The 12,750-nt window shown below is 37.4% G+C and overlaps 1 protein-coding gene across 2 annotated transcripts in view; it reads left to right on the forward strand.

Annotated features, from left to right (window-relative positions):
* The window catches only part of ABCD3 (ATP binding cassette subfamily D member 3), an 80,696-nt gene extending 74,941 nt beyond the window's left edge, over positions 1 to 5,755 (forward strand). The window contains exons 21-23 of one of the 2 annotated variants that reach the window (XM_036906504.2): positions 262 to 366; positions 3,227 to 3,283; positions 4,302 to 5,755. In XM_036906504.2, the coding sequence (XP_036762399.2) occupies positions 262 to 366; positions 3,227 to 3,283; positions 4,302 to 4,379 (240 nt within the window). In that variant the 3' untranslated portion in view covers positions 4,380 to 5,755. Of the gene's footprint in view, positions 1 to 260; positions 367 to 3,226; positions 3,284 to 4,301 lie in introns of those variants that run through there. The other variant, XM_057500439.1, reaches the window with a different exon arrangement.
* Positions 5,756 to 12,750: the final 6,995 nt, after the last annotated feature.

A 12,750-nucleotide genomic window follows, 5' to 3' on the forward strand; every position in this document is an offset into this window, starting at 1 on the left:
AATATTAGTTTACAATGCAACTTCATCTCACATCAGTCTTAAGAGTTGTTTACTCTTGTAAATGTAAAATTTTCCCCTTTGTTTGGAAAGACAATAAAACAGGTTTATTGATATTGTTTCTATTCCTGGGAAGTAAATTTTTTTGAGTTAGAAGAATTTTCATACTTGCTTTGTTAGACTGTAAATGCATATTTAAAGTAAGTCTGTTTTAGCTCATTCATTTTTTTGTAATTACAAAAATTACTTTTTTTTATGCTTCAGATGGCAAGATTATTTTATCATAAACCCCAGTTTGCCATTTTGGATGAATGTACAAGTGCAGTTAGTGTGGATGTGGAAGGCTACATATACATTCATTGTCGAAAGGTAAGTGTGGTAGGTTTTCAGTTTGAGGGTCCATGTTCCCCTGCCCCGTTTACTCTGTCCAACCAAATACCTGTCCAAAGAGAAGATTCTGAGTTATTAAGTAACGAAATTACTATCAGAGGATGATATCTATAATAAAGTTTTTAAACCGATAATAGATATTAGCAAAAGAATGGTAAATGGATTCTGTACTTTTTTAGCCTAATCTTAGATTTGAAACGTAATATATTTAAATTTATTTCCCTTTTACCTCATTCTCTGTACTCAGTTAACAAGCTGATATATTCTGTTTACTTTACCTACATATCATCTGTGCTTTCAATCAAGAAAATAGTAATCATTTAGTAATTTTAATTCATCCATTTTTTTCTCTGACTTGGGCAGTATTTTACCAAAGCTTCTTTCATTCATTTTTCTGTGACTGTCTAGATTGGTTCCATTCTTTAAGTAATTATTCAGTAGTATCAGTTGTTGTTTTTTTTCTGTGAGGAATTGTTACTATTTTCTATATTCTTGTTGGATTTTGAGAATAAGAGCAGTATATCCAACCTGTTCTACAGTTTCATTTAAGTAAATAAAGTATATGAGACAACACTATCTAACTGTTCTTTGGGAGTTCACAGTAAATATAAAACACCGTGTTGCATATATACAGTGTGAATCCCCTGCTAGGCAAAGTGTGGCCATGGGTTGGCAGCATCACTCTCACCTGGTGCTTGTTAGAAACACAGAATCTCAGACCCTACTAAATCAGTCTGCATTTCATCCAAATTCCCAGATGATTCACATACACATTAAAGTTTGAGAAGCATTGGCATAATGATAAAAGAATGAATTTGCTGCATTCATGTTTGTGGGGACGTTTTCCTTATTTTATATCTTTAATGGCTTGTTTTCTATTCTTGAGTTAGTTTTGGTCATTCGTAATTTTTATGTATTTGTTCATGATTTTCAGATGTATAGGTATTAGAGGTGTTTGTGGTATTCTCTTACACATAAAACTGTGTAGTCTCTATTTGATCAGTGATTTAGAGGCTTAACCTGCAATTTCCTCTGATAGTCTAGCTATCACATGTCCCCACTTAAGATGAAATTCTCCTGTATAGATTCCATTTAAAAGAAGAAAATTCTTTTGGGACCTCCCAGTTGATAATTTAAATTATATTACTATAGTAGCATTTGAATATGCATAAATGTAAAACAAGGTATGAACTCCTTAAGCTTAGAGCTCATTTATAGCTACAAAACCAAAATAAATTTACAAATTAAGTACACACAAAATACAATTTCATGTTTGCAACAGTAGAGAGACTTGTAATACTGTTTTGCTGAAACTAAACCACTGGTTTGGGATTTAGTTATGAAAAGGTATAATATGAGGTCTAGATCTTGTATTTTGAATTTTGCTTATGTATTTTGACTTAAGTCATTCTGTTATAAAGAATGCCTTCATTAAGGTAAGACCTAATCCAATTATTATAGAATCATTAAAAAAAGAAATATCTGACGTGAGCTCTCAAAAATCAATAACTGTTGTACTGTAGAAATGTATGCTTTATTAATAATAAAGCACTTTTTCATGCAGTTCCTAACAAATTTGAGAAACTTTCTATATGGCAGCCAAACTTATGACACATTAAAAGTTGTAAGTGATGTCACTTTGGTCATTACTTGGTATCAGCAGAAGTGTAAGCACAAACTTGAGCACTTAAACCTCATGGTAGAAATGATATGGAATATACTTAAGCTAATTTTTAAAAAATTATCAAAATGAAACTCAAATTTAGAATTCTTGATGGAAATTTCCTGGATACCCTAGCATGTAGCCCTCTCAGCCCCAAGAGAGCCACTTTGAGAAATAGAATCTAGAGCAGGGTTTTTCCACCTCAGCACTACGGCCATTTTGGGCTGGTAATCCTTAGCTGTTGGGGGCTGTCCTCTGCACCTCTGCACTGTAGGGTACTGACCTCTGCCCATTAGATGCCATTAGCGCTCTCAGTTGTGACAATCAAAATGTCTGCAGACATTGCCTGTCCCCTAAGTGACCCCCCTCCCGCCACTGTGAGAACCACTGATCCAGAGTGTCTACAGTTGTATCAAGTAGGGGTATTTTTTTAAAATCTAAAGTACGGGACTATAAGCCCTTATTCACAGTCTAAAATCCAGCAAGCTTTTAAAACCAAGAGTTTTCACTGTTTCATAGCAAACTGACTGGGTAGCCAAAACCTGGCCTAAGCTAACAAAAGATGTGTATGTAAATTCTTTTGTCCCAAATCAATGTCCATATATCTCGCTGCAGAAGCATTCATGTGTTTAAACTGAATTATGCACCAGAAACTTTTGGGAGTGATAAATACTACTTTTCCAAAATCCAAATTCCAAGACATTCCAAAACAAGGGTTTCCAATAGAAGATTATGACCATATATTTGAAAAACAAATTGACTATAGACAGTACTATACTGATTTAATTTTCTTGATTTTGGCCTTTTGCTAATTTTACTATCCTTATACTCTTTCCATCTGTTTTTCAGTGAAATAGAAAATGTGCTAGGGTATATATTTTCTGCTACAAACAAAATAACACACATAATGAAAGTGCCTATTAATTCTCTTCAGCTTTTCTCTTAATGATTTTATTGATTTAAAATTGATTAAAGAACTTTGTTTTTATTATGTGGTTGATGGCCTATTCTTTGCATTACCTTGAACATTTGGCATCAGTCATCTTTTTCTCTTTGACCTTGATTTTGAACTATAGCTGCCAAAGACAGTCATCTTAATAGCTTAAAATATGTATGCTCGTTTAATATGCAGCTCTGTGTTCTTTGTAGAAACCTCAATCATTTTCTTTGTATTAGGTTGGCATCACCCTCTTCACTGTGTCACATAGAAAGTCTCTTTGGAAACACCATGAGGTTTGTATTTCTTATATTGATAGTGAAAGTTTGTTTAAATTTGTGAACTCAGTGTGATTATGGTTTACAGTTTCTTGGTGTATATTCCCTCGTAAACATATACCTTAAGAAAAAGGTGATTCTGTTACAGCTTTATAAAATAAAAGAGGATTTTCTTAAATATTACAGCTGTCAGTTTTGAAAGCTACAGTATATGTAAACAATCCCTAGTTGGATATGAGAGATACTGGAGAACCGGTGTATGGTTCTTCAGTTTGATAACTGTTGTGTAATAACTGACTAAAAATTGCATGATCTTATATAACTATGATTAAGTAAACTTTTTCTTACCATCCAGTATTGACAGAGGAGGAAAAAGTCTTAAGCATTAGATGGCAAAAAGTTTAGTGCCATTTTTAATGGCGATTATGGCTGCAAAGGGGAAACTGAATAATGTCAGCCATGTTTAGTGGCAATACAAAAAGCCACTAAATGCAACAGAAGGCTTTGTAATTGCTGCCCTAACAGTCTTCATAGGATGTGATATATAGGCCTCTTTTCCTCTTCTGCTAAATCTCAGAATAGACAAAAAGCCTTCAGCTAGAGGTCGGAGTTGATTTGGAAAACCAGATAAAGGAAGTATTAAAGACTGCCCTATTGAACAGGCTTGCATTTAGGGCAGTTCAGCCTATGGTAGCTCAGACACGTGGTGGGGGAGTTGAACAAGCTTTCTTATTTGGGGGATGCTTATTGGGTCTTCTGAAATAATGAGAAGCCCGGCATTTTAGTTATCATAAGTGGGAAGTACTATATCCACTCCAAACAGTTATATTGTTGCTGTTTTTAAAAAGAGAAGACTTCTTCATTTGGACTTACTTGGAGAACCGTGTGCATTTCTGAATATAAAATTTTGAAGGTTTTAATGGCTTAAAATAGTCATTTCTAGTCCCTTTCTAGTGTAATAACCTCTGCATAAATTCGTGCCAAAAAGTAAATTCTCTTAGTCATTGATTCTTTCTCTTCTGCTTTTTCCCCATAGTACTACCTGCATATGGATGGCAGAGGCAATTATGAATTCAAACAGATAACAGAAGATACAGTTGAGTTTGGCTCTTAAAATCCGGAGAACTGCACCTGCTTCAATGAAATAATCACAGAACTCATTTAGGAATACAAAATACCCTATAAAATGAAGTTGAGGGTTTTTTTCCTAAAGCGACAAATTAACTAGCTATAAAGTAATCAGAACAAGTTGTTAAAACATTTAATATGATATAGGATATTGCTAATTGTGTATATGTTGGTTTAATTATTAATATGTACTAAGAATGTCCTTATTCTTGTGGTTAAAAACCTGCCTAAATTAAATTGGGCTTAAATCAGTGTAACCTGATTCCTCCTGGGATGTAAACCATTTGAAGTCAGCTAATTTGACTTTTATGGCTCTATCTTTTCCTTCAATGAAGAACCCTACTTAAAACTGGGGTCATCACTAGTCCTGTTCTAACAAGTTAGTCCTGAGTTTCATTTTCTTGTGCCCCATGATTATGGGAAACAAATCAGTGTATTTTCAAAAATGTACAGCATTATTGCATAATAGCATTTATTACACAGTGGCAGATTTCTTTAGCTGCCACAGTTATACTCATTCCTTGTATATGTCTTGGGGTTCATTTCACTCCAGGACAGTCATTTGAATTTTCTTTGCCTAAATAATAAATGTGCCCTTCTCAGTCTGCAGTATTGACTTGTTTTGAGGGTTCTTTGTGGTAATAGAACAGAAGTATATGTGCTGTTTTGCTTACAAGTAGTTGTCACTATGTTTCACACCTTGTCTTCTCAATGTTGGGATATTAAAATATGAAATCTTTAATATGTCAACCTCATGGTCTTAACAAGATTTTAGATTTTTTTAAAGAATGTGTGTATGTTAGAAGCCCATTCATTTGAAGTATGGTGGTTACATGGTGGTAAACTCCAGATGAGCCATAGGAATGCACTACGTGAAGCAGCGCATTGCGCATGCACTGTGACCCTGTCTCTGCGATTTTGTGTTTAAAAAATACATTATAAGATTGTTATGTACATGGGAGAATCATGTTTCCTAGGCACTGGTTTATCTCTGTAAATCTTTAGTAACTTTTATATTGGGGTTATTATGTTGAGCTACCTTAAGAAAAATTGATTTCACCTCGGCAGAGTACCATTAATGATGACACATATTATTTGCACAGGGAGAACTGAAACTGAATATTACCATTAAGCTGGATGTGAAGCAGTTTTATCAAACTGGGATTTGGAAATGAGCATTTTATATTCTTGTTTCTGCATAACTGGTTTTGTTTTTTTGCAGAATTAACTATAAGAATCAGCGGCTACCGAAGTAAAACTTGATGTATTGATGCCATAATACATATTCAGTTTTTACCACTCTCTTTAGTAAACTTGTATACTTAACTTCTGTTCAGATTAAAAAAAAGATATCCTATACAACCTTTGCACGTTCTCTTTATTCTGGTATCTAAATGCTTGATAGGTCATGTAGTCTTGACTTACAAAACACAAAAAGAACATTCAAAAAGCCCTTTTAGCACCCAATGTAGTTCCTTAAAAAGTTTAGTCAAATGTGGTTTCAACAATGAGTATCTTTTAGAGAAGCCTGATAAAACCTTCACAAATGCTACCAAATAACCAGGAGACTTTAAAAGGTATTCTCAGTCCTGGGAAAGATCTTAAGGTATAGGGGAAGTTTGAGATTTTCAGATTTCTAGGTTACCTTAAACCTACTAATAGCTGCCTCCTAATTCTTTCTGTAATAGATTCTTACCATCCAAAAAACCTTTTTTTTTTTTCATTTTTTCTTCCTTTTTAGATTTAATAAGTAATTAAAATACCTCACCGTGGCATAAAGGAAGATCCTTTTCCTGGAGAATCAGTGTACGATAACATAACGATGGTTCTAAGAAGGCCTACAATAAAGAAATCTGTTGTTTCCAAAACATGATTGACCACAGAACATCTTTTTCCACGTAATTCCTATTAGTGTCTTTTATAGACTGCACTGGGAAATGGCAGTTTGAACTGACTGAAGAATGAGCTAAAGAGTAGGAACTTTTGTCCCTGAGCAGCACACTGAATACCAAGTGTATCACTGTGTTCCAGTACCAAACTTCTACTTTGTATGTAAAATAGAAATGTGAACTGCTGTCCACTAACTAATAGAATAAAATGTACCGAGAGTTTGCTTCTGGAGAGGAGGCAAATTTTTAACCTCTAACCTCTTAGGGTTTTTGGCTGGGTCTGAGAATTAAATTGACAAAATAAATTAACAGGAGAAAATCATTCAAGTTTATTTAATGTAAGTTCTGTGTGACAGGAGCCCTCATAAGGAAATGACCCAAAAAAAGTGGCAAAACAAGCAAGCTTTATGGAAAAGGAAACTCTTTGAGGAGACTAAAGGAAGATAAGAATTGTGGAAGAATTAAGAAAGATAAGGTTTGTTTGTATAGGAGTCAGTCTCAACATCCTGTCCTTGATGAGAATGGTAGTTTCTTCTGGAATAGGGAAGACGTCTTCTATATGGGTGTTTTATCTCCTGTTTTCAGGAAGAAAAAAGGGAAGAGTCAGAGCACCCTTCTTGTACCTGCTGTTCTTTAAAGTGCCTTTTATCTCATAATAGTCCTTATGCCTAAGTGGCATATTTTGGGGTGACATGTTCTGCCTCCCTTCACCTCTTTCCCCCTTTCTTAATTATTAGCACTTGTCTTAAAACTATGGAAATATAGCATCTATCATTTCCTTGTATAGTTTTTAACTTTTAAACTTGGTATTTTAAACTATAATTTGCCTAAAACAGTGAATTTCTTCATCAGATGGACTTTAGCATTGTAGGAAACATATTTTTACCTACATCATTAATTTTTCCTTTGTAAAGAAATGTTCTGACCTATAAACACATGCATGTCACTTAAAAAAAAATCTAGTACCAAAAGTTACTGAAAAACAATTCCCATCACCTAAGGACAACCATTTTTAACTTTTAATTACTTAATTTTTAAACAATATGCTATATAGCTATTTCTTGATTTATCAGTTTTTCAACATTCCCTACTGTCCATATTCCTGCCACATCTTCTGTATATAGTTAAGTTACAGAAAAGTCCATAAACCTAAGTGAGTTTAGAAAGTGCATGCTTATCATTTCTTGACCTCCCAAGGCAAAAAGCATTGGCACACCTCGAAGACCTCCATGTTGTTTTCCAATTATTAGCCCCTAAATGGTATTAGCCACTATTCTGACTCCTATCATATAAATTACTTTGCCTTTACATACAAAAATTTTGAACACATACAATAGATTCCCTTTTGTGTACAGCTGCTTTCTCCATCTTTGGAGACTGATCATTGTAGGTATACTAATTCCTTCACTTCTGTTGCATAATATTTAATTTCATGAGTAGACCATACTTTATCTTAACCATTGATGGGCATTCACTTTTCTGTTGGCAGCTATTACAAATAGTCCTTATATGAACATTTTTATGCATGTCTTTGGTGCACATATTATGCATTTGGGGAGTGGAACAGTTTAGCTTTGTTAGGTACTGCGTAACTGTTCTCCAAAGTAGTACCATTTTTACACTCCCGCCAAAAGTGTAGGAGAATTCCAATTTTTCCAGTCCTTGCCAATACTCAGTATTGTCAGTGTTTTCTTTCTTTTTTTATTTTAGTTACATGTTTATAGCCATCAACAGTAAATCACTGTGGTTTCATTTTGCATTTCCCTGATCAGTAATGAAGTTTAACTTGTTTCAAGTTTATTGGCCATTTGGCTATCCTCTTTTTTGAAGTGGGCATTTAAATCTTTGGACCACCTTTTATAAATTGTCCTGTTCATGTTACAGAGATTTTTATATATTCTGGATATGAGTCCTTTACTAGATATCAGACAAAGTAGATTTTAAGACTAAGCATTTCTAGAATTTAGGGACATTTCATAATGATACAAGGGTTGATCCAACAATAACAAAAGAAACCCTCATAAATACTTGAACACAATTAGCCAACTTGACCTAATTGACATACACACCCAGCAACTGCAGAATTCTTTCAATCCCTTAACATGATAGATCCCTCCATTTATTTATGACTTCTTTAATTTCTATCTGTAATGTAGTTTCTGTTAGAGGTCTTGTATATTTTTTATCAGCTTTATTGCTAGGCATTGATGTTTGCTTGTTCTTGTATAAATTGTATCCAACATTTCATTTTCTTACGGTTGCTACTGAACAGAAATGCAGTTTTTGTATCTTGGCCTTTGTGACAGATTGTGTTTTCCAAGGATGGTTCCATGAATATATATCCCATTGCACATGCTCTCTGCATATGGTAACAACATCATGGAGAGGGGAGGTATTTCCTCCCCTTGAACCTGTAAAATTTTGAACTTGTGTAAGTTTGGGGGTTTGGGGTTTGATCGAGGAGTTGTGAGACAGTAACACACATGCTTTATTTGGGTGGCACTTGGACAGGATTGCATGAGAAGGAAAGTCCCTCCCAGTAACACAGGCTCAAAACACATTAAAAACTGACAGAACTAAGGAAAAATTAGTCCCAGACGTGTTGATTGAGGCAGAAGTCCCCAAAATATTGTTTTGGGGAAATGTGTAATATTTGTAATATTACCGTGGCTCTGCTTTTACTTTGGGCATGGCTTTTAATAACTTGCCAATATTTAAATTTAATAAGTGACATCTCATCAAAGCTGTGCAGTTCTATCCATTGGTGAGGTGTCTGTCTGCCTTCTCTACCCCTCTTCCCCCACCCTGCTTTTGTGAAGTCAGGAATAGTTGGCTAAATGGTTGGGGAAAGCACATAGAGCTGCTCAGATGTCAGTAAATGCACACAGCACCTGACTCATGCCTATTCTGATTAATTAGTTCTGTGGTAGGGCCTAGAATTTCTATTTCTGGTTCTCAAATGGTGCTAAAGCTGCTGTCTCCTAGTAACAGGACCTGGGGTGGGAGCTCTAGCTCTGGACCAGAGACCCAAAAAAAAGGTCCAGGAATTTTGAAACTGGGAAATTGAAAATCATCTTGAAATTGAAAAGCAGGTGAGTTGCAGCAACTTGAAGAAGGCACTCTGGCCACCCATCCTGCCACGTTCCCTCATTCTAATCATTTACAGGTGTTTGGTTCCTACACTTCCTTTACTTTTATAATCCAATGTGAACATTCTGGTCAAGTTGTCGATCCTCCTCAGGAACTGAAGATGGCGCCACAACCTTAGTTACACAGCATTCCAGTTCCAGTGCTGTATGTAAGGGAAAACCATTTTTCCTGCCCCTCTGAATGTTAATTTCTCTGGTGTGATAAAAATCTCAGAGAAGACAAATTACTTTGCAGTTGAGCACACATTTTTTGTGGTTTTTGAAAATCTGGATAAAGATTTTTAAGAACTTTTTTCTTAAAAGGCTTTTCAGGCTTGTGTTTTAAAAGTTTATTTAATGTGTATGTTCAAGATGATTTTCAATTTCTCAGTTTCAAAATTCCTGGACCTTCTTTTTTTTTGAGTATTTTCATTTTCCCCAGAGTAAGAGTGTTATTTATAATTGTTACTTACTGATGCTCTGATAACATATAGGCATGGGATTTAGGCTAAAAGGGGCTGAAGAGCTTGACCAATTAGCTCGCTTGACAAAATAGAAAACAGTCTTCCCAATTTGCTTAAGTTCTCTAGGAAGAGTTTCTGGTCCTTGCAGCATGAAAAATCCTTACAGATCCATATGTGAGAGTCTACAGAGGGTATGCAGTCTACAGATGGAGAATCTTGTTTATACTTTATGTATGCTTAATTTGATTTTGACTCGACAGTGGGCTGCATTCTGAGCTCCCCAAGAGCTGAGAATGCCCCCTTTGGGTCTATAGCTACCCCCAGTCTCTCGCCGTAAATAATAAAGTAATCCTCTGGTTCTCAAACTTTATCAGGCCTTAGAATCACCTGACGTCTTCTTGTTAAAGCATAGATTGCTGATGCCTATCTTATACCACTCACAAAAATTGACAAAATGGATTAAAGATTTAAAAATGAGACCTGAAACATGGAACTCCTACAAAACAAAAGGAAAAAGGCCTGATATGAGTCTCAGTAATACATTTTTGGAAATCACACATAAAGACAAACAACAACCCTGAAAATAAACAAGATGGGACTACATCAAAATAAAGACTTGTGCACAGTGAAAAAAGCAGCCAGCAAAATGAAGACAGTACGGAATGGGGAAAAATATTTGCAAATCATGTATCTGATAAGGTGCTATTACCCAAAACGTAACTTATACAATTCAATATTTTTAAAAATCCAATTAAAAAATGGATGTAGAAAAAACAAAAGTTCCTATGGCCAGGATTCTCACCTGGCCCTGGTCGGCTAGCTTACTATACACATGTGGGCAATATGTCGTTATTGACTCTATATTAAAGAGCTCTGCCCAGTGCTCTGGGCTGCTGCAGGACTACAAGTCTGCAGGAGAGCGGAGGCTGGAGTGGTGGCAGTGCCGAGGACAGAGACTGAGACGGCTGCAGGGGCAGAGAGGCCCGGAGGCAGAGGCCAGCTTGCTGCAGGCAAACTCGCTCTGAGTGGACAGGATCGTGGTGACCTGCCACCGTGGGAGTAAAGTTTAGTATACCCCTTCCACCCCAAGAACGTTCCATTGTAATATTTCAGTCTCTCTGAATCCAGAGTGAAATTGCCCAGGGCTGAAACCCATTGGCAAGACACCTGCCATTCCTGACAACATGGATGGACCCTGAAGGTATTACGCTAAGTGAAATAAGTCAGACAGAAAGATAAAATTCTGTGTGATTTCACTTATGTGTGGAATCTAAAAAATCCACCACCACCAAACTCATAGCAAAAGAGGTCAGCTTCGTGGTTACCTGAGGTGGAGGGTGTGGGGGAGGGGGAATCAGAGGAAGGTGGTCCAAAGGTATGAATTTCCAGTTACTATATAAATAAGCACATTTACTCTAGCTAACTCTGCTGTATGGTATACAGGAAAGTTGTTAAAGCAAGAGTTCTCATCACTAGGAGAAATTTCTTTTTACTACATCTCTCTGAGGTGATGTGCGCTAACTAAGCCTGTTGTGGTCATCATTTGACACTATACATGGATCAAACCATCAGCTGTACACTAAGACTCACACGGTAATGTGTGTCAAGGGGGAAGCAGAGGTTGCCTGGGGGGCAGGGGCGGTGGCAGTGGAGGGGTGGACCTGGACACAGCTCCAGGGAAGAGACACATGTTTGGGGAATCAACAAATTGCCTAGGATGTAGTCTACCATCTGGTGGAAAGGGAGCCTAAATTAAAAACGAAATCAAGCATTAGAAACATGAAGGAAGTAGCAATCATTGTACACATGGGCTCTGTGCCGCTATTTGTATGACGACAGGGGCCTGTGTGGGGGAGGGCGTGAAGACTCCTGGCTCAGGAGGGAGGCCTAAACGGCGAAGGGCTGAGCACGCAGCTCGGGTGCATGGACTGGCCTGTGCTCAGGAGTACTACGGCCTCATGCTCCCGGGGTGGCCACCAAGGAGTTGAATGCTCTACTCTGAAAGGTGGCGAGACTGTGGAAGGACCAGTGTCAGCTCACACCCATCTCTTCCTCAAAACCTCTGCAGATCCTCCAGGAAGAATGTGCTCATTCCCTCCCTGGGCTCCCAGAGAGAGACTTGGTAGAAAAGGCTACGGACTTTTTCCCTCATGACGCAGGGCTGGGGGCCACTGGTCAGCAGGGCTAGAAGCCAGGAGGAGAGTGAGGGCAACTTGGAATTGGCCCCTTTGCATTTCTCCTTTGCCATGCCAACCTCTCCAGCCTTTTACTGGCAGCTGCTTTACCTCTGTTCAAATCTTGTGCACATTCCTCTTTTGGGTGACTGATCTAGGATCCTGCAGGGAAAAGGACTGTGTTAAATGTCATTTCAGATTAGCTAAACTGACATACTACAAACCACCCTACCCCAAACCCTCTTGGAGTTGTGAGGAAAACAGACTGTAGTTGGAACTAAATGTGGAAGTAGGGAGGCCAGCTAGGAGGCTGTTGCAATGATCCAGTAAGAGATGGGAGTGGCTTGAATCAGGAGGATGGCAGAGGGGGAGGTGAGTTTTTGAATTGGGATATATTTTAAAGGCTTCGCTGGCAGACTGAATGTGGCATGACAGAAGAAAAAGTCAATGACGGCATCATGGGTTTTGGCCCAGGCCAAGGGTTGTGCTATTTCTTGAAATGGAAAAGACTGGGAGAGAGACATTTTTGGAGGTGGGGGAAATTATAGATTCTCTTTGGCCATATTAAGATTGAGATGCCTGTTAGACACCCAGGTAGAGATGTGTAAGTAGCTGAATCTACAGTGCAGCTCTGGACTGTAGGATGGAGGTGGGGACTAAGATACACATTCAGGAGTCATCAGCAGCTGGACTGGGCACATG

This window comes from Manis pentadactyla, chromosome 4 (assembly GCF_030020395.1).
Source record: "Manis pentadactyla isolate mManPen7 chromosome 4, mManPen7.hap1, whole genome shotgun sequence".
NCBI classification, from domain to species: domain Eukaryota; kingdom Metazoa; phylum Chordata; class Mammalia; order Pholidota; family Manidae; genus Manis; species Manis pentadactyla.